At 39.8% G+C, this 26,729-nt stretch overlaps 1 protein-coding gene across 1 annotated transcript in view; it reads left to right on the top strand.

The window, feature by feature from the left end:
• Positions 1 to 26,144, top strand: part of METTL15 (methyltransferase 15, mitochondrial 12S rRNA N4-cytidine) — a 374,509-nt gene extending 348,365 nt beyond the window's left edge. The window contains exon 6 of the mRNA XM_060159490.1: positions 24,843 to 26,144. Within this exon, the coding sequence (XP_060015473.1) occupies positions 24,843 to 24,868 (26 nt within the window). The 3' untranslated portion in view covers positions 24,869 to 26,144. The remainder of the gene's footprint in view (positions 1 to 24,842) is intronic.
• The last annotated feature ends 585 nt before the right edge of the window (positions 26,145 to 26,729 follow it).

Genomic DNA, 26,729 nt, shown 5'->3' with positions numbered 1-26,729 from the left:
TTTATGGCTGTTAGTATTTGTCTCATGTATTGAGTAGCTCCTATGTTGGGTGGATAAATGTTTACAGTTGTTATATCGTCTTCTTGGATTGATCCCTTGACCATTATGTAGTGTCCTTCTTTTTCTCTTCTAATAGTCTTTATTTTAAAGTTTATTCTGTCCGATATGAGAATTGCTACTGCAGCTTTCTTTTGGTTTCCATTTGCATGGAATATCTTTTTCCATCCCCTTACTTTCAGTCTGTATGTGTCTCTAGGTCTGAAGTGGGTCTCTTGTTAACAGCATATATATATGGGTCATGTTTTTGTATCCATTCAGCCAATCTGTGTCTTTTGGTGGGAGCATTTAGTCCATTTACATTTAAGGTAATTATTGATATGTATGTTCCTATTCCCATTTTCTTAATTGTTTTGGGTTCGTTATTGTAGGTCTTTTCCTTCTCTTGTGTTTCTTGCCTAGAGAAGTTCCTTTAGCATTTGTTGTAAAGCTGGTTTGGTGATGCTGAACGCTCTCAGCTTTTGCTTGTCTGTAAAGGTTTTAATTTCTCCATCAAATCTGAATGAGATCCTTGCTGGGTAGAGTAATCTTGGTTGCAGGTTTTTCTCCTTCATCACTTTAAATATGTCCTACCAGTCCCTTCTGGCTGGCAGAGTTTCTGCTGAAAGGTCAGCTGTTAACCTTATGGGGATTCCCATGTGTGTTATTTGTTGTTTTTCCCTTGCTGCTTTTAATATGTTTTCTTTGTATTTAATTTTTGACAGTTTGATTAATATGTGTCTTGGCGTATTTCTCCTTGGATTTATCCTGTATGGGACTCTCTGTGCTTCCTCCAGGGGGAGGGAGGGGTACGGAGTGCAGGGCGAGCCTGCGGCGGCAGAGGCCAGCATGATGTTGCACCAGCCTGAGGCGCGCCATGTGTTCTCCTGGGGAAGCTGTCCCTGGATCCCGGGACCCTGGCAGTGGCGGGCTGCACAGGCTCCCTGGAAGGGGGGTGTGGATAGTGACCTGTGGTCACACACAGGCTTCTTGGTGGTGGCAGCAGCAGCCTTAGTGTCTCATTCCCGTCTCTGGGGTCTGCTCTGTTAGCCACGGCTCGCGCCCGTCTCTGGAACTCCTTTAAGCAGCGCTCTTAATCCTCTCTCCTCGCACACCAGGAAACAAAGAGGGAAGAAAAAGTCTCTTGCCTCTTCGGCAGCTCCAGACCTTTTCCCGGATTCCCTCCCGGCTAGCCGTGGTGCACTAACCCCCTTCAGGCTGTGTTCACGCAGCCAACCCCAGTCCTCCCCCTGTGCTCCGCTCCAACCGAAGCCCGAGCCGCAGCTCGCAGCCCCGCCCACCCCGGCGGGTGAGCAGACAAGCCTCTCGGGCTGGTGAGTGCCGGTCGGCATCGATCCTCTGTGCGGGAATCTCTCCGCTCTGCCCTCCACACCCCTGTTGCTGCGCTCTCCTCTGCGGCTCTGAAGCTCCCCTCCTCCGCCAACCGCAGTCTCCACCCGCGAAGGGGCTTCCTAGTGTGTGGAAACCTTTCCTCCTTCACGGCTCCCTCCCACTTGTGCAGGCCCCGTCCCTATCCTTTGGTCTCTGTTTATGCTTTTTTTCTTTTGCCCTACGGGGAGTTTCTTGCCTTTTGGGAGGTCTGAGGTCTTCTGCCCGTGTTCAGTAGGTGTTCTGTAGGAGTTGTTCCACGAGTAGATGTATTTCTGATGTCTCTGCTAGTGTTGGGGGGTCTTCTGCAGAGGTAGGGGGTGGCTCTGTCTCACTGTGAGGACAAGGACACTGGCAGCAGAAGTTCTGGGAAGTGCTCCTTGGCGTGAGCCCTCCCAGAGTCCCCCAGTCTACTGTTAAGATTTTAAGAACACTGGGAAATAGAACATATGCACATGTGCACTCTCACATACACACATACACACACTTTCTATTCAATGCAAGGATTGTACTTAGACACCTAGATGATTAAAGGACCCAGAATACAGTTTTTCAGGCACAGACTGTAGATTCTGTACTTATAGAAAACACTCAATGTAAGAAAGCAGAGCAGAGCCCACTGTTCAGATGGGATGTCTCCTAACATGGTAAGCTGGGCTGGGGTGATAATATCTTCCAACTTTGACCTATCATTTTGTTAGGGTGAGGGATATCATGGTGGGGCATGAGAACATGAAATTGAGTCAGGTGGAGCTGTGTCTGTACCCTTGCTGTACCACTCATTTAGCTGCAACTTCTTAGGAGGATGACTTAACTCTGATTCTCAGCTCCTTCAGCAGCAAAACAGGGATGATTTCTTACTCGTAAGCCAGCAAAGCAGGATCTGGCAAGTTGGTGAGGTACAGTAGCATGGAATCTACTGTATGAGGACCTGAAGCATGCCCTGGGGGAGACTCTAGGAAAGGGACCAGATGTGTTGACCTTGACTTAGTGGGCTGGACATTGTGATTGCCTTTACAGATCCACTCCACCCCTCTCCTGTTATGTGGTTAGTATGCAGATTGGGTGGGCCCTAATTAGAAAAAGTCAATCAGTATTTTCTCATCCCCTTTGGAACAGCAATTGTGTCAGGGACTAGCAATGACAGGTCTAACCAAGGTCTAACCAAGGAACGTGTGCCATCTACCTGATCAAGTTAGTCAAGTCAGAACATGGGATTATTTTATCTATGATTGGAGAAAGAATAAAACCACTCCCTTACTTTGAATGGTGTGATGTACAGTTGTAAGGCCTGGGGCTGCTGCAGTGACATAGGGAGACATTTGGATACAGCTATAATATGTAGGACAGAGATAAGTGAATTGTAAGGAAATAGAGCCATAGCCCGGATCAAACTATTCCTAAACCCCATCCTAACTTTTTTCACTTAAATGAGATAACAAATGCCCTTTGTTGTTTAGATCTGGTTGATTTGAATTTTGAATTTGCTATTACTTACACCAAAATCCTGGTAAGGTATACCCACTTACAATTCTTTAGTTATCAGGGGCAGGAACAATTATGAACTTAGAGTGAGGATGTGTCTTCAACTTATTCCTGGCAAAAGTGTCAACCACTCCATCCCCCTCCCTTCACCAACTCCCAAATCTTCCCCCACTCCCTCCAGACTTTGGACACATGTTTGATGCCTAGGCTGAGAAAGCTTTCTAATTAGAAGTTAAATGAGAATTTTACTACACGCCAGGACACATCAGGTTCAAGTGGCATAGCTTTAGGGCCCTCTAATGGACATTAACACAAAGGAAGGGGCTAGGCCTTTTACTTTTCCCACAGATCACCAAACAGTTTTGTCCATAGAGGACAGCAGTACCTTTGTGTGTGACATATAGTGGCTATATTCCTTTATCAGGTTATCTATGGCATCTTGTTACTAAGTTTAAAGAAATAATATGTATATACAGAGTTAAGTGTAGCCAGTACAGTATTAAAATAGACCTATGGAATAAAATATATCATGTTTAACCTCATTTTGATTTGACCATATAATAGAGTGTGAGATAGGGGTAGGAGAGTAGGAAGAAAAGCATGAGAAAAAAAATGATTCTAGGAGCCAGAATGGTTCAGAGAACAGGTGAGCAAGAGAACAAAATTTTGTGACTTTGCCTTAAGCTCATCTTGGTGGCTTTTTAAAGTTTACATATTTAATTCTCATTTCTTTTATTCAACACTAGGATTATATGTTAGTAAAGGCAATACTAACTTATTTAATAAGTAAGCTCCAAAATTTCAGTGGCTTAACAAAGTAGAAGTTAGCTATTATACTCATGTAATAAACCAAGAGTGGTGATCCTGGTCTGTGTTGCTGCTTTTTCTCCATGTGGGATTCAGGTATTCAGATTTCTTCCATCTCATGCTCTGCTGTCCTCTAAAGCAGGGGTTGGCAAATTATGTCATGTGGGCTAAATATGACACTCCACTTATTTTTGTAAATAAAGCCGTATTGGAATACGGCCTTAAATGTTTGTTTATGTGTTGTCCACGGTGGCTTTTGCACTATAAAGGCAGAATGGAGTAGTTGTGACAGATCATATGGTAACAAAGCATAAAATATTTACTATCTACCCTTTTACATAGAAAGTGTGCCAGACTTTGCTCTAGGGCCCTTTTGTCCTTTGCATTGAACCAGCAGGAATAAAAGAGCATGGAGAAGTTTTAAACACTTCTTCAAAGCCCTGAATTAGAGAAGCCATATGTTTCTTCTACTTCCATTTCATTGGTAAAAACTGGTCACATGGCTGCAATAGATTTGAAGGGTGCTGGGAAATGTAGTCCCTGGCTAAGAAGCCTCTTCCCAGCACCAACTTAACACTGTGAAGAGTGGAGCACACATCTTGGTAGATGATTATTCGTCTCTGCTACAAGGCATCTAATCATAAGCTTGAAAAGAACCATAGAAATTATACTTAATTAATTCCTACTCATCAAGTGTATCCTATATTTTAGACATTATGTTGGGTCCCTAAAAAAGAGAGATGAATAAGACTCAGTCAAATAAGTGAAACCATCATTTGCAGATTCCTTTCATTCTTATTACAGGAAATTAAAATTTAAGACAGTCATTTAGAATCATTGTGGAGGGAATAATGAACTGATAGGGAACAGGAATGTGGTTTCTGTCTGGTCCTAGGTCAGTGCTGCCCTAGATGCCAGCTGTTGGATGTTACTGGGTGGTGGGAATATTGGAGAACGGTTTGTTCAGATTCAAAGATTGGAGCAGAGACTGTCAGAGTTGGAATTCAGTGGGCACTGGGCATGAAGAGCCAGGCTACAGTGGACCATGCCATGAGACTTACCAAGGAACTGTGCTAGCATGTAGGGAAGACTGAAGATGAAGATGGCAGCAGCAAAGTGAGCTTCAGCTGGTGAGTTTGAGAGGCAAGATAGGCTTGCCTATCATGTCTTTGTCATTGAATTTCAATGTTTTTTCCCTCTAGTACTTCATACTACTCTGTCTTTCTTTGATTAAATTCAATTGTGTCTTCTTTTTGCTTGGCAGTGGGAATAAGGCATCATCTTTGTCCTTGAGGAACACATGATTTAGTAGCAGAGATAAACATGATTTAGTAGCAGAGATAAAGCAGAAATAGTTTCAATAAAATATGGTAGTTCTCCTGAGGATGTCATGCCCAGGTGCCTAATCTCATGTGAGGGAGTGGTTTGGCGTGTTAAGAATGACTTCCTAGATGTGATGACACCTGAGTTATGTCTGGATAGATAAGTTGGATTAGGTACAGGGAAAAGAATGAGTAAGGGGAGAGGGTCGCCCAGGGAGATAGAATATCACTGGAAAACCTATAGAGGCTTAAAGTAGCACAATGATTCGGAGGAAATTAACATTTCTGAAATTATTGGAACATGCAGTTCAAGAGGCAAAATATTAGTGCTTGGGGCTGGAACAGTAAGCAAGGATCAGATTATAGAGGTCCATGCAAACCATGTTGAAGACCTAGGATTCTATCGTTTTGGTTATTGGGAAACATTGAAGCATTGTATCTATATATTGCCATTTTTTACTAATGGGACAAAATCAGGGCATTCAGAATAGATACTGCTGGCTCATCACGATAACTATAATGTAAACAGAAACATGGAAGATGCTGTATATTCCACTAAACAAATAAGCCAAGATCAAAAATGCAGAATCCCAAGTCCCTGATTAATAGCAGCATCCTTATTTTGGCCATGGCTCAGCTAAGGACAGGGGAAACCAAGGGTATTCTTGTTTTTAAGACCATGAACGCTAGGGTTATATTTTAAGGGATCTTGTAGCTTCTCCTTTAGTATTATATATCCATTTTTTACCTTCAAACATGTTTCTCCCCATTGTTCTGTGCCTTGTCTTACGTACAAAGAATTAAAAGGCAACCTTTTCCTTGTAGGAGGGAGTAGAAATCCACCCTGGAGTTCTGGATGAGCCACTTGTTATCTGTTTACCTTTAAAAATAATTTTGCTTTCGGTCCAGCTTTGCTGGAATATGAAAGGTACTTTGAGCTTTTAGAGAAGGAACTCCTTTTCCTTTTTAGTAACTTCTCTTGTTTAGATCAATGCCTTATTCCTATATTTCACTATGGCTTGCCACTCTTTCCATTCTCAACTGTCATTGCCATTTGCTTTAGCAATAAATAAGGAATGAAAGGCAAAACAAAACAGCCCGCCACAGTTGCTGACAATGATAAGTCTGTGAGGAAAATTTTCAGAAACCTCAGAGAATAGGCTCCAGTGGTTTCTCAGCCCACAAGTTTCAGCTGCACTGGGAACAATGGCTCTTCTGCCTACCTCCAAAGGACAAGATGAGACATGGGCCTTGTTTTTTCTTTCTCTTCCAAGCTTCACACTTGAGCAAACAATCTTTGCTTAACCCACATGGAAAACTTGCAAACACAAACACATTCCTCCTCTCCTATTAGTGCTAGGATGAAAAGCAAACTTCAAATTAGTTAATGTTCACGTAGTTAAGTGGTTCCCTATTAACTGGGAATACGTAGGCGGGGGAGCTGACTTGGAGAGGGGCTTTAGCTGTTGAGTCAAAGGCAGAATGAAAGCCAAAATCACTCAAATTGCAAGAGAAAGTTTTTTTAAAAAAAGAATAAAGAACTCATATAGGTGGTACAGCACCTTGCCTATGTTGTATGCTAGCGTTCCCACTCCACATGGCACATCTGGGTGGCACGTGGAAAATGGAGGCAGGCTTTTGGGAAAGGACCATCCTACTCCTGTCATGTCTGTGAATATTTAGGGATCAGCCCTTTATAAGGGTGCTCGGTGCCACCACACAGTTTTATTGGTTGGCAGGTTGAAAACTAGTCCTAAACTCATTCCTTGGTCCTTTGAAAAGAATGCCTGGGCTTTCAGCCATGAGGTGACCACATCATTCCTGTCGGAAGACATGACCCTTGTGTTCCATGGGCAGGATTGTCTATGCATCCAATCTGAGAAACAAATCAACTGGGAACTGAATAGCCCTTACAGCAAGAATCTTGGAAATGTGTCAGCTGGTTTGCTGGAGTTTAGCCATTTTATCCTCATACCTGTAGTGAAGTATTTGAGAAAAATTCAGGCTGACACTATTCCTGCTAATTAAAAAAATTAAAAAACAAATAAAACCCAAAAAGGAAGTACTAAGCATTTTGAACAAGTTTGAATTTGGGTTAGAGGTTTTAAGTTGGAGGCAACCTTTGGTTTAGTACAATATCAGCAACTAATAGCGTTTGATTTAATGCCAGAAGGGCTCCTTCTCTAATGAATCACCACATTCATCCTGAAATACCACTGTCAGGTCATAGATATCACAGGGGTTTTAACTATGGGCCCATAGAGTGTCCATGATGGATATCAGGGAGATACATAACTGGGTATTTAAGCTCGCTGTAATTCTAGACAAATTTCACATATGTGCCTGCGTGTGTGTGTGTGTGTGTGTGTGTGTGTGTGTGTTTGCAGTTTTCTCAGACAGAAGATTCATTTCTTTCATCAGATTTCAAACGGCTTTGTAAATCTTAAATATTGAGCAACATTGCTAGAATGTTGGCATAGAAAAAGATTTCAGAAATATCTGGTCTGGTGCTTTTCAACGTGCTCAAATTTTTGTGTTCATGAGATTCACCTGAGATGCTTGTTTAAGAGAAGATTCCTGAGCCCCAGCTCTACCCAGGCTGATTTAGTAGATCTTAAGTGTGGGACCCAGAGTTCTGCTTTTTAATCAGAACTTCAGAGATCATGAGCCACAGGCAAGGGCCAAAGGTAATACTTTGAATGCAAAGTGAGCTTAAGAGATACAGGGAAGTGTGATGGTCAGGTGAACAGGATTGGTGGAAATTACCTTTTCCTCAAATCAGAGCAGCTCTGCCTTTTTCTGCTTCACATATTGAGCTTCCATGTAAGACTACATTTGAAAAAGGCTAAAAGAAATAACCTGGAAGTCACTGACATTATCCAACACCTTCATGTTACAGAAGAAGAAAATAAGACACAGAGAGATACAGTGATTATTCCAAGATCACAATTGCCTTTGGTGACAGGGTTGAAGCAAGAACCTAATCCCCCTGATTCCTTGGCCGGATCTTTTCCATCATGGATAAATCTCCTTAAAGCCACATACTGGAGTTAAAAAACCAACCACTTTTTAGCATATTATCTAGGAAGGAAGATAGGAAGGTTAAGCTTTCTTATCCAACCAAATAAGGAAGTCTTCCTGCCTGGGAAGAGAACTGAGTTATCAGGGAGGTCTGGGTGAGGTCGCCCTGGAAGCCTCATAGAAGTTATCGAATATAAAGTCAACTGGATGGAGCACATGTGACTGAAAACAGCTTCACCATTTTGTCTACTGCCAGACTTGGCACCCAAGAGACATTGCCTCCACAATGGTCCCAAGAAAATAATTTAGTGTTAGGCCACCCTGTGAGTTCTTTTATTCATCTATAAGCCTTTTCTTTGGTTGGAGCATTAGCTGGTAATTAATGGCTTCAAGGTGATTCTTCAAACTTGACTTTAGAATTTCCAACATGGTATACAATTCCAATTCAGTGTAACGGGTGGGAGGGGGAACACTTAGCATTCTTCATGGAATTATGAATAGCATTCATTTAGGAAGGTGAATTTCAAAAGTTTTCAAAGCCCTGTCAAGGTAAATTTTGGTGGTGATATCAATTATCTAGGCTAACAGGAGTTGTAAAACCAGTCTAAAAATGTTTTCCAACCTCTTTCATGATTTCTGATGCTGCCTAATTCTGACTTGTGAGAACAGTTTCTTTTCTTTGTTTCCAGTTTCTATTTTGGGTTCTGGCCAGTATTAAGAACTAGGAATTTCAAGGCAGGTTTACAAAATTATCAAACTTTAAAAAACAAAACGAAACAAAGCAAAAAACTTCAGAAGCTGTTAATTTGGAGCATGTAGTGAAGTGCTATTAATCCAGGATGCAAATAATCAAACCCTTAAAAAAAACAGAATCATATTTTATACTGTTTTGTGCAATGACTATTGACATTGAGAATCCTGACCTGGGGCCCTGCAAAATCCTGAGGTATCTAACTCATCCAAGGAAGATTCCATTGTAATCAGTTGATTTTTAGTGCCAAGTACATATTTTATTGTGTCATGGAGGTCCTAGCATGGACATGTCCAGCCAATTCTGGCATGTCAGAACCTGTCCCAAGGCCTGGAGGTATGTGCACACTAGTCTCTTCCTATGAGTAAACAAGAAGGTAGTTGGGAAAAGAAAAGCACTGGACCAGGAGCAGGAGGATTTCACCCTGATGTGAAAGAGCTGAGTGTACAGGTTTGTGAGGTGGATGAGGCTATGAAAGAAGACAGGCTGTTGGCTTTACCCCAGGGCAACCATATGAAGTTAGTCCCTTCTGAGGCAGTGCCAGAGCTTTAGGAAGGTGGGGCAATGTGCCGGATATCTGATGTTCGTGGCTCTTCCCAGTTGACTCTCTATACTTTCCTGCCCTGCTCTGAACCCCAGAGCTGACCTTGGGCTCCTTTGTCCTCTGGCTTCTGGCTGGGTTTAGTTGGGGCATTAGCTGACCAGTAGGTGGGAGCAGAACGAGGTCAGGTGATTATCACTCTGGTTCTGTCCACATCCTCGGGCTGGGTGTTCCCCTCAAGTAAAAGCTGTAGTTCTGTCAGTCATTCTTCTCCACCCCACTCCCTCTGTCTCTCCAGGTTCCCTCATGGCTCCCTTGTCATGCTCCTTCAGGCCTGGGGGTGGGCATTTTGATCCTCCATCACTCAGCTTGGGGTAGTGCACCACTCCATGTAGTTTCCCTATATGTTCTCCACCATTCTGGCAAGAATCCTTTTAAGTTCACTTTAATTTTCCCAGTCTGAGTGTGTCATCTGTTTCCTGCAGGTGTGTAGTCACTAATGAGTCAGTGAAATGAATGCTGTAACGTTAACAGTCGGGTCAGACACTGAGAGCATACGAGGTAGGGAAGCTCTGAGCCTTAACGTGGACAGGAGGAAGCAGTTTCTGGGGGATGTAGAGGCTCTGGCATTGATGTGAGCAGGTGATTTCTCTGGGCCCCACCCATCCATTATTTGTTAGAAAGTGTTTAGGGCACTGTCACTGTCCTTCTAGCTCTAGTATCTTTGGATAAACTGGTTTGCTCAAATGAGGGCCACCTAGATAAACATATCAAGTCCCTCAGACAACAATGCTCTGTTTTCAGAACTCATTTAGACCATTTTCTACTTGCCTGCTTCACTCAGATCCCAGTTTCTCAGCTTCCTCAATCTCTTCTTCTGTCTCAGCATTTACAGTGCAGTTTTGTTCTCAGCTTACCTTTTGATTAAAGACTGTTTGGACTGATATCCTGCCTTTGACCTTGGTACCTTTCCAGGATACAGTATGGGCATGTCTCAGAGTTATTGCAGGTTTAGATTCCAGACCACTGTAGTAAAGTGCATATTATAGTAAAGTGAGTCACTTGAAATTTTTGGTTTCCCAGTGCATATGAAAGTTATGTTCACACTATACTGTAGTCTATTAAGGGTTCAATAGCATTATGTCTAAAACAATGTACATACATTAATTAAAGAATACTTTAGTGCTAAAACATGCTAACCATTATCTGAGCCTTCAACAAGTTGTAAATTTTTGCTGGTGGAGGGTCTTGCCTCAGTGTTGATGGCTGCTGACTGATCAGGGTGGTGCTGCTGAAGGTTGGCGTGGCTGCAGCAATTTCTTAAAATAAGGCAAAAGTGACGTTTGCTGCATCGACTGACTCTTACTTTCATGAATGATTTCTCTGTAACATGAAATGCTGTTTGATAGCATTTTACCCACAATAGAACTTCTTTTAGAAATAGAGTCAATCCTCTCAAAACCTGCCTCTGCTTTGTAAGCTAAGTTTATGTAATATTCGAAATACATTGTTGTCATTTCAACAATCTTTAAAGTATGTTCACAGAAGTAGATCCCATCTCAAGAAATCACTTTCTTTGCTTATCCATAAGAAGCAGCTCTTCATCCATTAAAGTTTTGTCATGAGACTACAACAATTCTGTTATATCTTCCGGCTCCACATCTACTTCTAGTTCTCTTGCTATTTCCATCACGTCTGCAATTACTTCCTTCACTGAAGCCTTGAACCCCTCAATGTCATCCATGAGGGTTGGAATCAGCTTCTTCCAAACTACAGTTACTGTTGATGTTTTGACCTCTTCCCCTGAATCACAAATGTTCCTAATGGCATCTAGAATGGTGAATCCTTTCCAGAGGTTTCCATGTGACTTCGCCAAGATCCATCAGAGGTATCACTATCTGTAGCAGCTATAGCCTTATGAAATATATTTATTAAATAATAAGACTTGAAAGTAGAAATTACTCCTGGATCCATGGGCCGCAGAATGGATGTTGTGTTAGCAGACTTGGAAACATTAATCTTGTACATCTCCATTAGAGCTCTTGGGTGACCAGGTGCATTGTCAATGAGCAGTAGTATTTTGAAAGGAATCCTTTTTCTGAGTAGTAGGTCTCAACAGTAGACTTGAAATAGTCAGTAAACCATGTTGTAAACAGTTGTGCTATCATCCAGGCTTTGTTGGTCTATTTATAGAGCACAGGCAGAGTAGATTTAGCATAATTCTTAAGGGCCCTAGGATGTTTAGAATGGTAAATGAGCATTGGCTTCATCCTAAAGTCACCAGCTGCATTAGCCCCTAACAAGAGAGTCAGCTTTTCCTTTGAAGCTTTGAAGCCAGGCATTGACTTCTCCTCTCTATCTATGAAAGTTCTAGATGAATCTTCTTCCAACTGAAAGGCTGTTTTGTTTACATTGAAAATCTGTTGTTTAGTGTAGCCACTTTCATTAATTATCTCAGCTAGACCTTCTGGATAACTTGCTGTAGCTTCTACATCAGTGCTCGCTGCTTCATTTTGCACTTTTATGTCATGGAGACAGCTTCTTTCTTTAAACTTTGTGAATTACCTCTGTTAGCTTCAAACTTTCTTTTGCAGCTTCTTCACCTCTATCAGCCTTCATAGCATTGAAGAGAGTTGAGGCCTTGCTATGGATTAGACTTTGTCTTAAGGGAATGTTGTGACTGGTTTGATTTTCTATCCAGACCACTAAAAACTTTCTCCATGTTAGGAGTAAGGCTGTTTCACATATCATTCATGCATTCACTGGAATAGCTTGTTTAATTTTCTTCAAAAACTTTTCCTTTGCATTCACAACTTGGCTAAGTGTTTGGAGTAAGAGACCTAGTTTTCAGCATGTCTCAGCTTTTGGTGTGCTTTCCTCACTAAGGTTAATCATTTCTAGCTTTTGATTTAACGTGAGAGACATGTGACTCTCTTTCATTTGAACACTTAGAGGCCATTATAGGGGTATTAATTGTCCTAATTTCAATATTGTTGTATTTCAGGGAATAGGGAGACCCAAGAAGAGGGAGAGAGATGAGGGAACAGAAGCAGATAGGTAGAGCAGTCAGAACATACCCATTTATCAATAAGTTCACCATCTTTTATGGGCATGGTTCCTTGTGCCCCCAAATAATTAAAATAGTAACATCAAAGTTCACAGATCCCAAATCACCATAACAAATATAATAAAAAGAAAAAGCATGAAATAGCATGAGAATTACCAAAATGTGACACAGAGACATAAAACGAACAAGTGCTGGTGGAAAAATGGTGCTGATAGATTGGCTTGATGCAGAGTTGTCAAAATCCTACAATTTGTGATACAAAAAAACCCCAAACCCACTGCATCTGTGAAGTGCAATAAAGTGAAATGCAATGAAACAAGGTATGCCTGTAATATATATTACTATTTAATGTTAGATGGCAGAGGAGTAAAACGTGGAGATCACCTTCCTTCCCACAAATACATCAAAAATACATGTACATGTGGAACAACTCCTACAGAACACCTACTGAACGCTGGCAGAAGACCTCAGACTTTCCAAAAGGCAAGAAACTCCCACATACCTGGATAGGATAAAAGAAAGAGGAAAAAACACACAAAAGAATACGGATGGGACCTGCACCTCTGGAAGGGAGCTGTGAAGGAGGAAAAGCTTTCACACACTAAGAAGCCCCTTCACTGGTGGAAATGGGGGTGGGGTGGGGGGGAAGCTTCAGAGCCACAGAGGAGAGTGCAGCAACAGGGGTGCAGAGGGCAAAGTGGAGAGATTCCTGCACAGAGGATTGGTGCCGACCAGCACTCACCAGCCTGGGAGGCTTGTCTGCTCACCTGCCGGGGCAGGTGGGGGCTGGGAGCTGAGGCTCCATCTTCGGAGGTCAGATCCCAGGGAGAGGACTGGGGTTGGCTGTGTGAACACAGCCTGAAGGGGGCTAGTGTGCCACAGCTAGCCGGGAGGGAGTCCGGGAAAAAGTCTGGACCTGCCTAAGAGTCAAGAGACCATTGTTTCGGGTGCTCAAGGAGAGGAGATTCAGAGCACTGCCTAAACGAGCTTCTGAGATGGACACAAGCCGTGGCTGTCAGTATGGACACCAGAGAGGGACATGAAATGCTAACGTTGCTGCTGCAGCCACCAAGAATCCTGTGTGCAAGCACAGGTCACTATCCACACCTCCCCTCCCAGGAGCCTGTGCAACCCGCCACTGCCAGGGTGCCGTGATCCAGGGACAACTTCCCTGGGAGAACACACGGTGCACCTCAGTCTGTTGCTACATCATGCTGGCCCCTGCCCCCATAGGCTTGCCCCGCATGCCATACCCCTCTCTCCCCCTGGCCAGAGACACCTAATCAGCCGCTCCTTTAACCAGCTACTGTCTGGGCAAAGAACAGATGCGAGGGCGACCTACATTCAGGGGTGGGGCCAAATCCAAAGCTGAACCCCAGGAGCTGTGAGAACAAAGGAGAGAAAGGGAAATTTCTCTGTGCAGCCTCAGAAGCAGTGGATTAAATTTCCATAATCAACTTGATGTATCCTGCATCTGTGGAATACCTGAACAGACAACAAATCATCCCAAAATTGAGGTGGTGGACTTTGGGAGCAACTGTAGAATTGGGGTTTGCTGTATGTGACTGACAAGTTTCTGATTTATATGTTTATCTTAGTTTAGTTTTTAGTGCTTGTTATCATTGGTGGATTTGTTTATTGGTTTGGTTGCTCTCTTCTTTTTTTATTACTATTTTTATTTTAATATTTTAAAAATATTTTTATTTAAAAAATTTAATTTATTTTATTTTTTCTCTTTCTTTCTTTCTTTCTTTTCTCACTTTTCTTCTAAGCCATGTGACTGACAGGGTCTTGGTGCTCAGGCCTGGTGTCAGGCCTGAGCCTCTGAGGTAGGAGAGTGGAGTTCAGGACATTGGACAACCAGAGACCTCCTGGCCCCATGTAATATCAATTAGCTAGAGCTCTCCCAGAGATCTCCATCTCAATGCTAAGACCCAGCTCCACTGAACGATCAGCAAACTCTAGAGCTGGACACCCCATGCCAAACAACTAGCAAGACAGGAATACAACCTCACCTATTAGCAGAGAGGCTGCCTAAAATCATACTAAGTTCACAGACACCCCAAAACAAACAACCGGATGTGGCCCTGCCCACCAGAAAGACAAGATCCAGCCTCATCCACCAGAACACAGGCACCAGTCCCCTCCACCAGGAAGCCTACACAACACACTGAACCAACATTACGCACTGAGAGCAGACACCAGAAAAACAGGAATTACTAACCTGCAGCCTGTAAAAAGAAGACCCCAAACACAGTAAGTTAAGTGAAATGAGAACACAGAGAAATACACAGCAGATGAAGGAGCAAGGTAAAAACCCACTTAACCAAACAAATGAGGAGGAAATAGGCAGACTACCTGAAAAAGAATTCAGAGTAATGATAGTAAAGATGATCCAAAATCTGGAAATAGACTGGAGAAGATAAAAGAAACATTTAATAAGGACCTAGAAGAACTAAAGAGAACACAATCAATGATGAACAACACAAGAAATGAAATGAAAAATTCTCTAGAAGGAATCAATAGCAGAATAACTGAGGCAGAAGAATGGATAAGTGACCTGTAAGATAAAATAGTGGAAATAACCACCACAGAGCAGAATAAACAAAAAGAATGAAAAGAATTGAGGACAGTCTCAGAGACCTCTGGGACAACATTAAATGCACCAACATTCAAATTATAGGGGTCTCAGAAGAAGAAGAGGAAAAGAAAGGGACTGAGAAAATACTTGAAGAGATTATAGTTGAAAACTTCCCTAATATGGGAAAGGAAATAGTCAATCAAGCCCAGGTAGTACAGAGAGTCCCATACAAGATATATCCAAGAACTAACACGCCAAGACACACAAAACTATTAAAAATTAAGTACAAAGAAAAAATATTGAAAGCAGCAAGGAAAAAGTAACAAATAACATACAAGGGAATCCCCATAAGGTTAAGAGCTGATCTTTCAGCAGAAACTCTGCAAGCCAGAAGGGAGTGGCAGGACATATTTAAAGTGACGAAAGGGAAAAACCTACAGCCAAAATTACTCTACCTAGCAAGGATCTCAGTCAGATTTGACAGAGAAATTAAGAGCTTTACAGCAAAAGTTAAGAGAATTCAACACCACAAAACCAGCTTTACAACAAATGTTAAAGGAACTTCTCTAGGCAAGAAACACAGGAGAAGGAAAAGACCTACAAAAACAAACCCAAAGCAATTAAGAAAATGGTAATAGGAAAATAAATATCTATAATTACCTTAAAGGTAAATGGATTAAATGATCCAACCAAAATACATAGACAAGCTGAATGGGTACAAAAACAAGACCTATATATATGCTGTCTACAAGAGACCCACTTCAGACCTGGGGACACATACAGTCTGAAAGTGAGGGGATGGAAAAAGATAGCCCATGCAAATGGAAGTCAAAAGAAAGCTGGAGTAGCAATTCTCATATCAGACAAAATAGACTTTAAAATAAAGACTATTAAGAGACAAAGAAGGATGGTACAGAATGATCGAGGGATCAATCCAAGAAGAAGATATAACAATTGTAAACATTTATGCACCCTAGAAGCACCTAGGAGCTCCTCAATACATAACCTAGGAGCACCTCAATACATAAAGAAAATGCTAATAGCTATAAAAGGGGAAATCGACAGTAACACAATAATAGTAGGGGACTTTAACACTCCACTTTCACCAATGGACAGATTAACTGAACAGAGAATAAATAAGGAAACACAAACTTTAAATAAAACATTAAACAAGACAGAGTTAATTAATATTTATAGGATATTCCAAAACAACCGAATACACTTTCTTCTCAAGTGCTTATGGAAAATTCTTCAGAATAGATCATATCTTGGGTCAAAAATCAAGCGTTGTCACATATGGACACCTTATCTTTGATAAAGGTGGTAGGAATATACAGTTGAGAAAGGACAGCCTGTTCAATAAGTGGTGCTGGGAAAACTGGGCTGATACATGTAAAAGTATGAGACTAGATCACTCCCTAACACCATACACAAAAATAAGCTCAAAATGGATTAAAGACCTAAATGTAAGGTCAGAAACTATCAAACTCTTAGAGGAAAACATAGGCACAACACTCTATGACATAAATCACAGCAAGATCCTTTCTGACCCACCTCCTAGAGTAATGGAAATAAAAACAAAAATAAACAAATGGGACCTAATGAAACTTCAAAGCTTTTGCACAACAAAGGAAACCATAAACAAGACCAAAAGACAACCCTCAGAATGGGAGGAAATATTTGCAAATGAAACAACTGACAAAGGATTAATCTCCAAAATTTACAAGCAGCTCATGCAGCTCAATAACAAAAAAACAAACAACCCAATCCAAAAATGGGCAGAAGACCTAAATAGACATTTCTCCAAAGAAGATATACAGACTGCCAACAAACACATGAAAGAATGCTCAACATCATTAATCATTAGAGAAATGCAAATCAAAACTACAATGAGATATCATCTCACACCAGTCAGAATGGCCATCATCAAAAAATCTAGAAACAATAAATGCTGGAGAGGGTGTGGAGAAAAGGGAACACTCTTGCACTGCTGGTGGGAATGTGAATTGGTACAGCCACTATGGAGAACAGTATGGAGGTTCCTTAAAAAACTACAAATAGAACTACCATATGACCCAGCAACCCCACTACTGGGCATATACCCTGAGAAAACCAAAATTCAAAAATAGTCATGTACCAAAATGTTCATTGCAGCTCTATTTACAACAACCTAAGTGCCCATCATCGGATGAATGGATAAAGAAGATGTGGGACATATATACAATGGAATATTACTCAGCCATAAAAAGAAACGAAATTGAGCTATTTGTAATGAGGTGGATAGACCTAGAGTCTGTCAAACAGAGTGAAGTAAGTCAGAAAGAAAAAGACAAATACCATATGCTAACACATATATATGGAATTTAAGAAGAAAAAAAATGTCATGAAGAAACTAGGGGTAAGACAGGAATAAAGAAACAGACCTACTGGAGAACGGACTTGAGGATATGGGGAGGGGGAAGGGTGAGCTGTGACAGGGCGAGAGAGAGTCATGGACATATACACACTAACAAACGTAATGTAGATAGCTAGTGGGAAGCAGCCGCATGGCACAGGGATATCGGTTCGGTGCTTTGTGACCGCCTGGAGGGGTGGGATAGGGAGGGTGGGAGGGAGGGAGACGCAAGAGGGAAGAGATATGGGAACATATGTATATGTATAACTGATTCAATTTGTTATGGGGCAGAAACTAACACACCATTGTAAAGCAATTATACCTCAATAAAGATGTTAAAAAAAAAATCAAGCATTGGTAAATTTAAGAAAATTGAAATCATATCAAGTAGCTTTTCTAACCACAATGCTATGAGACTAGATATCAATAACAAGAAAAAAAGCTGTAAAAAATAAAAACACATGGAGGCTAAACAATATGCTGCTAAATAACCAAGAGATCATTGAAGAAATCAAAGAAGAAATCCAAAAATACCTAGAAACAAATGAAAATGAAAACACAACGGACCAAAACTTATAGCATGCAGCAAAAGCAGTTCTAAGAGGGAAGTTTATAACAATACAATCTTACCTCAAGAAACAAGAAAAATCTCAAATAAACAACCTATAGTTACACCTAAAGCAATTAGAGTAAAAGAACAAAAGAACCCTAAAGTTAGCAGAAGGAAAGAAATCATAAAGATTAGATCACAAATCAATGAAAAAGAAATGAAGGAAATAATAGCAAAGATCAATAAAATTAAAAGCTTGTTCATTGAGAAGATAAACAAAATTGATAAACCATTAGCCAGACTCATCAAGAAAAAAAGGGAGAAGACCCAAATCAACAGAATTAGAAATGAAAAAGGAGAAGTAACAACTGACACTGCAGAAATAAAAAGGATCATGAGACCTTACTACAAGCAACTATATGTCAATAAAATGGACAACCTGGAAGAAATGGACAAATTCTTAGAAAAGCACAATCGTCTGAGACTGAACCAGGAAGAAGTAGAAAATATAAATAGACCAATGACAAGCACTGAAATTGAAACTGTGATTAAAAATCTTACACCAAACAAAAGCACAGGACCAGATGACTTCACAGGCAAATTCCATCAAACATCTAGAGAAGAGCTAACACTTATCCTTCTCAAACTCTTCCAAAATACAGCAGAGGGAGGAACACTCCCAAACTCATTCTATGAGGCCACCATCACCCTGATAACAAAACCAGACAAAGATGTTACAGAAAAAGAAAACTACTGACCAATATCACTGATGAATATAGATGCAAAAATCCTCAACAAAATAATAGAAAACAGAATCCAACAGCACATTAAAAGGATCATACACCATGATTAAGTGGGGTTTATCCCAGGATTGCAAGGATTCTTCAAAATATGCAAATCAATCAATGTGATCCACCATTTTAACAAATTGAAGGATAAAAACCATATGATCATCTCACTAGATGCAGAAAAAGCTTTTGAAAAAATTCAATGCCCATTTATAATTAAAACTCTCCAGAAGGTAGGCATAGAGGGAACTTTCCTCAACATAATAAAGGCCATATATGACAAACCCACAGCCAACCTCGTTCTCAATGGTGAAAAACTGAAGTCATTTCCACTAAGATCAGGAACAAGACAAGGTTGCCCACTCTCACCACTCTTATTCAATATAGTTTTGGAAGTTTTAGCCACAGCAATTAGAGAAGAAAAAGAAATAAAAGGAATCCAAATCAGAAATGAAGAAGTAAAACTGTTACTGTTTGCCAATGATATGATACTATACATAGAGAATCCTAAAGATGCCACCAGAAAACTACTAGCGCTAATCAATGAATTTGGTAAAGTAGCAGGATACAAAATTAATGCACAGAAATCTCTTGCATTCCTGTGCACTAATGATGAAACATTTGTAAGGGAAATTAAGGAACCACTCCCATTTACCATTGCAACAAAAAGATTAAAATCCCTAGGAATAAACCTACCTAAGGAGACAAAAGACCTGTATGCAGAAAACTTTAAGATACTGATGAAATAAATTAAAGATTATACAAACAAATGGAGAGATATAACATGTTCTTGGATTGGCAGAATCAACATTGTGAAAATGACTATACTTCCCACAGCAATCTAGAGATTCAGTGCAATCACTATCAAACTACCAATGGCATTTTCCCAGATTTAGAAGAAAATATTTCACAGTTTGTATGGAAATACAAAAGACCCCGAATAGACCAAACAATTTTGAGAAATAAAAACAGAGCTGGAGGAATCAGGCTCCCTGACTTCAGACTATACTACAAAGTACAGTAATCATGACAGTATGGTACTGGCACAAAAACAGAAAGATAGATCAATGGAACAGGAGAGAAAGCCCAGAGATAAAGCCATGACCATCTGGTCACCTTATTTTTGATAAAGGAGGCAAGAATATACAGTGGAGAAAAGACAGCCTCTTCAATATGTGGTGCTGGGAAAACTGGACAGCTACATGTAAAAGGATGAAATTAGAACACTTCCTAACACCATACCCCCAAAAAACTCAAAATGGATTAAAGACCTAAATGTAAGGCCAGAAACTATCAATCTCTTGGAGGAAAACATAGGCAGAACACTCTGTGACATAAATCACAGCAAGATCCTCTTTGACCCACATCCTAGAGAGATGGAAATAAAAACAAAAATAAACAAATGGGACCTAATGAAACTTAAAAGCTTTTGCACAGCAAAGGAAACCATAAACAAGACAAAAAAAACCCTCAGAATGGGAGAAAATATTTGCAAATGTAGCAACTGACAAAGGATTAACTCTAAAATACACAAGCAGCTCGTGCAGCTCAATATCAAAAACAAACAACCAAATCCAAAAATGGGCAGAAGACCTAAATAGACATTTCTCCAAAGAAGATATACAGATTGACAACAAACACATGAAAGGATGCTCAACATCACTAATCATTAGAGAAATTCAAATAAAAACTACAATGAGGTATCACCTCGCACCAGTCAGAATGGCCATCATCAAAATATCTACAAACAAAAAATGCTGCAAAGGATGTGGAGAAAAGGGAACCCTCTTGCACTGTTGGTGGGAATATAAATTGATATAGCCTCTGTGGAGAACACTACTGAAGTTCCTTAAAATCCTAAAAATAGAACTACCATATGACCCAGCAATCCCACTACTGGACACATACCCTGAGGAAACCATAACTCAAAAAGAGTCATGTATCACAATGTTCATTGCAGCACTATTTACAAGAGCCAGGACATGGAAGTACCCTAAGTGTCCATTGACAGATGAATGGATAAAGATGATGTGGCACATATGTACAATGGTATATTACTCAGCCATAAAAAGAAATGAAATTGAGTTATTTTTATTGAGGTGGTTGGACCTAGAGTCTGTCATACAGAGTGAAGTAAGTCAGAAAGAGAAAAATACTGTATGCTAATGCATATATATGGAATGTTAAAAAAAATGTTCTGAAGAACCTTCGGGCATGACAGGAGTAAAGACTCAGATGTATAGTGGACTTAAGGGCAGAGGGAGTGGGAAGGGTAAGCTGGGACAAAGTGAGAGAGTGGCATTGACATATATACACTACCAAATGTAAAATGGATAACTAGTGGGAAGCAGCCGCATAGCACAGGGAGGTCAGCTCGGTGCTTTGTGACCACCTAGAGGGGTGGGATTGGAAGGGTGGGAGCGAGATGCAAGAGGGAGGGGATATGGGGATATAAGTATAAGTATAGCTGATTTACTTTTTTATACAGTAGAAACTAACACAACAATGTAAAGCAATCCTACTCCAATAAAGATGTTAAAATAGAAAATTATGGAAATGAAGGAAATTATATCTCTGACATACACATTCAAAAAACAGAAACTTAATGTTAGATGCACTCTTGCTATGGCCAGGCATTTTGATAAATACTTTACTTTATTTTATTTTATTTTATTTTATTTTATTTTGCGGTACGCGGGCCTCCCACTGTTGTGGCCTCTCCCGTTGCAGAACACAGGCTCTGGACGCGCAGGCTCAGCAGCCATGGCTCACGGGCCCAGCCACTCCACGGCATGTGGGATCTTCCCGGACCAGGGCACGAACCCTTGTCCCCTGCATTGGCAGGCGGACTCTCAACCACTGTGCCACCAGGGAAGCCCAATGCTTTACATTCTTGATCTCATTTAATTTAATCCACATTGAGACCTATATTTTAGCACGTAAGTATTGAGCCATTCATTCGTCTATTTATTTAATTCAGCACACTTTCTAAAATCTTCTGCTATTGGCTGGATGCTAGGAATACAAAGATGGATATAATATAGTGTTTGCACTCAAGATGCTTAAAACCAAGTAAAATTAATAAATTTGGGAATAGATAAGTGGAATCTAATACCCACAGTTTTAGAGACCACTTTCCATTTCAAACATGAGTGCAACTCTATGCAAACTCTTTGAAAGTAGGTATTCTTGTAAAGCATAAGGGCAATACTGTTATTTAGAGTGAAGTCTGGAATCAATGTATTAGAGTGTATTACACTCTACATGGACAGTGTGTTTGACTTTACCATCAAACAGAACCAATAGGATACTGTGTGATTTATTTTTTGTAATTGGCTCACATGATTATGGAGGCTGGCAAGTCCAATAAATGAAGGGTGGGCGGGGCAGACTTGAGGCCCAAAGAAGACCCAAGGCTGCAGTTTAAGTCTGAAGGCCCTCTGCTACAGAATTCCCTTTTGTTTAGGTGTGGTCAGTCTTTGGTTTCATTTAGGTCTTCAACTGATTGGATGAGGCCAGCCATGTTATGGAGGGCAATCTGACCACCATAAAGTCTCCCATTTTAAATGTTAATCTCATTCAAACACAGCATCACAGAAACATCCAGAATAATGTCTGATCACATATCTTGGCACTATTGCCCAGCCAAGTTGACACATATAATTAACCATCTCAGCCAGCAGAAGAAGCCTCAGAATCCAACATGATCAATAAAACCTGGGCCCTGGAAACTAAAGAGCCCCTTTTCTCCTTGCCAGAAGGTGGAGATCAGAACCAGCTGTAAATGCTCTAACTAAGCAGGGTAAGCATGAGATCATGTAATCAGGAGAGAAAACTCTTGACTACTGCACTGAATTCTAAGTTTTGCTTGCTTCTTGCATCACCATCCTTACCGTCCCTCATTAGGATATTCTGCTGTCCTGCCAGCCATTATCTCTTGTTGACCAATGTCCAGATCTGTGTCTGGCAAAGAATAATACAATATTGTGAAGATCTACTAGACTATATTTAAATCAAGTACCATATCTATGATATTAATTCATCTATTTATTTATTCTTTTATTCATTCATTTAACAAAGCTTTATTGAGAAAGTACTAAATGTCAAGAACTTTGCTAGATCTGGAGATACAGCACCAAATAAGATGGATTAGTTCTGGTCTTTATGGAGTGTACTGCCCCTGAGGCAAGTTGGATACTAAACTAACAGCTGCTCAAATATTTAGTTTATTATAATTATGATGAATGGCATGAAGAAAAAAAGTACAAGGTACAATGAGAGAATATAACAATGATGAGTAGAAGACACTGAGAGTAATCATCAAACCTATTTCCTTGTATCCCAGTCTAGCCCATAACACCCTCCTTTATATAATTCTCCATGTTCTTTTGCTTATGACTTGAAACACATAAACATGGTGACTCTTGAAGCTATGTGTTAAAAGTGACAGAACCACACATTGAAAACAACTGGGGTTTCTAAATTCCCACATAGAAGGCTACCCACCAAATACCAGAATTATACTTTTACATGTAAGAAATGAATTTAAATTGGGTTTCGTCACAATATACAAATGTTTGTATTTGTTTATTCTGAATCTAGAATTATTGTACGGAAACTAATTCTGCAGTTATGATTCCACATAAACTTGAAATGTGGTGCCATTTATAATAAATATTTAAAATAGGTGATATTGACCTTTCAGTAATGTGTTAGGCAGTCAAGAAACTCTGACTCTGTGTTAGGCAGTCAGGAAACCATTTTTTGAGTTTTGAAAAATGGAGGCCCATGCTGTAAATTTGAACAAATATTTGGTAAACATATTGCCTGTGATAACTTGAAGGCATAAGGTGGGCCTATTGAGACTGTTGTTTCAGTTCTCAGTTGCGGGTGATTTTGTATCCCTGGGACATTTGGCAATGTCTAGAGACATTTTGTTTGTTGTAACTGTAGATGAAGGTGATGCTACAGGCTTGTAGTTGGTAGAGGCCAGGAATGCTCCTAAACATCTAATAATGTGTAGGATAGACCCTTTCAGTACATAATTATCTGACCTAAAATGTCAGCAATGCTGTGGTTTAGAAACTCTGTTCTAGGGGATGTCATTGGAAAGACTCAGAATAGTCATGTAAATTGGCTTTTACTTCCTCCTTTCATCAAGAAAAATAAAGATAAATCCTGAAATAACTGGACAGTTGTCAGACAATAAGGGAATATTGAGAATCTCAAATTTAGGTCATCTAAAATCTCCTGCTTCAAAACCCCAACTGTAATACATGAGATCTAAAGAGGTTTTGAGTGGCAGTGTCTGATTTATACACTACTCTGGAGTGAAGATCAGATTTAAGGGTGTGTGGCCTTCCCACCCAAATTTTTAATTTCATCTGGTCTCAAGATATGTACTATTAAGTTGAGATATATTGCCCTGGGAGCTCAGAAACAAAGACCCAAATCAGCCTTGAGAATTTTATTTAGGAAAGAAGTTTGGACATAGTTTTTGAACATAGAACTGATTGGAAACTAGATTAGAACCTACCAAGTATATATTTGAGGGAAAGTTATCATGAAGGAAATTATCTTTGGTAAAGCAGATAGTATTACATTAATAAGTAGTTACTTATAAGGAGTTCAAGAAATTGTCTTTGCAGAAATAGCATTTAAAGTGAGTCCTCAAAGATAAAATGGAACAATCAACAAGTTAAAGGAATAGAGCATTTTGTATTCCATGATGCTAGGAACTGAATGAGAGTCAGGCTAATTGAGGTATAATAAGCTAAAGGGGATATGATGATAGATGAGACTACTGTGTATGGACAAGAACATAAAGGACTTCAAAATTTATGGTGAGAATTTTGGTACCTTGTATCTTTCTAGAAAACTTCCCATTTCATCTAGGTTTTCTAATTTTTTGACATAGAATTGCTCATAGAATTTTCTTAGAATTTAAAATTTGGGTTTTTTTAAAGCAGTTTGTATGTTATTCCACTGCCTTCTGGCCTTCATAGCTTCTGATGAGGAGTTAGCTGTTAATCTTATTAAGACTCCCCAGTACATGATGAGTCACTTTTCTCTTACTATTTTCAAGATTCTTTCTTTGTCTTTGACACAGACACACACGGAGGAAGGACCATGTGAAAACAACATGGAGAAGATGGCCATCTACAAGAAAAGGAGAGAGGTTCAGAAAAATTAAACCCTGTTGACACCTTGATCTTGGACTCCTAGTCTCCAGAACAGTGAGAAAATAAATTTCTGTTTAAGCCACCTAGTCTGTAGCATTTGTTACAGCAGCCCAAGCAAACTAGAAAATTAATACAAGCTCTGACACAAGCTTCATGCAATTTAATTCTCTTTTCTGCATCATGATTTTCTTGTCTGTTAGATCAAGTGATCAAAACTAAGCATGTATGTTATTGTTTAAAGAACAGCAAAGAAAATCAAAACTCTGTTCTTATTTATTTGATCTACCTATTTTAGGAAGTGTCTGCTCTTTACACCTAAGCAGATGCAGACTTTATAAAATACAATCCTTTTCTCCTCTCTTTTAAAAAATAAACATAAATTTTCTGAGGACATATTTTCATTTGGTTGAATGATGTTTAACTTTACTTTGCAAATAATCATTCACCTAGAATATTGCTGATGGTCACTTGATTTATTTTACTACTGTGATGGAAAACAAATTTGGTTAGTTAGTTTATACTTGTACTGATTTGAGTCGTAATGCTTTGGTTATAGTTTTTCTGATAAGACACATTGGGAAAAGAAAGTAGGACAAGGGGTTGAGTTCCACCCAACTCTGTTACTAAATGACTGTGTTATCTTGGGTTAGCTAACTGGAGTTTTTGAGTTTATTAACTACTTTGTAATATGACATTAATCTCACAGTTGCCTTGCCTGGTTATTCATTCATAATTCAATAAACAAATAAGCATTGAGTACCTCTTACTTTCTTGGCACTGTACTAGAGGCTGGTGACTAATCGGAAAGCTAAACCAGTCTGTGTCCTTGGGCAGCTTATACTTTAGTGGAAAGATAGACATTTGTCAAAGAAGTGCACAAATAAATGTAAAGTTGCAACTTTGCTAACTCCTACAAGGAGAGAAGCATGATGCTTTAAAAGTTTATCATGAGGGTGAGGGCAGTAGGCAGGGAGAAGAGGATTTGACCTAATCAATGTGTTTGAAGGTCTCCCTGAGGAAGTGATAATTGAACTGAGATCTGATGAAGGGAGTCGGTGCTCACTAGGTCATTGCAAGGAGAAAAAGGCAATGGATATGAGATGTGGTACTATTTTTTTTTTACTATCATTACTATTATTTAATAGAGACCTACTCAGCTTTTTTCATCTAGTCGGTAAAGTTGTAATGCATCTTATGATAATTCCCCATCCAGAATAAATCTTTCCAAACATGAAGTTGATTTACCCTAAAAAATTCAGACTTTTAAAGTAATTGCCAAATTACAAATTGTCAAATTCATGAGAAGAACTAGTAAAAAACCTCTGAATATGAATCATGGCCCTTTTACATTTTCCTTAATCTTGTTGCTATTTCCCATTCTCTACCTATATTAAAAAATAACTTTTATATCTGGTGTATTTCTCATGTTAAACCTGAATTAATGGAATTCTTTCTGTATCTTATCTAATGCATTGGAAAGGGAGTTAATTTTCTTCATTTTAATCCTACTCAGTTTAAAGCTCCTGTAATAAAGTACTTTATTTTTGAAGGCTTCTGACCAGTAAACTGCATACTTCAAAAAAGAACCATCTAAACCCAATAGGCACTGTCCAACAACAAACCAGCCAATTCCCTAATACCAGGCAATTATATAACGACTATCCAAACATAATCAAACAAGATTTTCCCCTCAAGGGAGGACTTAAAAAAATATTCACCTATTTCTGCTCCTTTCATATAACATTGCTGCTTTCCCAAGTCAGCACTATGGGTTAAGCTCTTTTAACTGAGAACAAATTGAACCCAGATGTGAA

Source organism: Lagenorhynchus albirostris, chromosome 9, assembly GCF_949774975.1.
Source record: "Lagenorhynchus albirostris chromosome 9, mLagAlb1.1, whole genome shotgun sequence".
NCBI classification, from domain to species: Eukaryota; Metazoa; Chordata; class Mammalia; order Artiodactyla; family Delphinidae; genus Lagenorhynchus; species Lagenorhynchus albirostris.
Note: the sequence above shows the minus strand (reverse complement) of the source record. Positions and strands in the feature narration are given on the sequence as shown.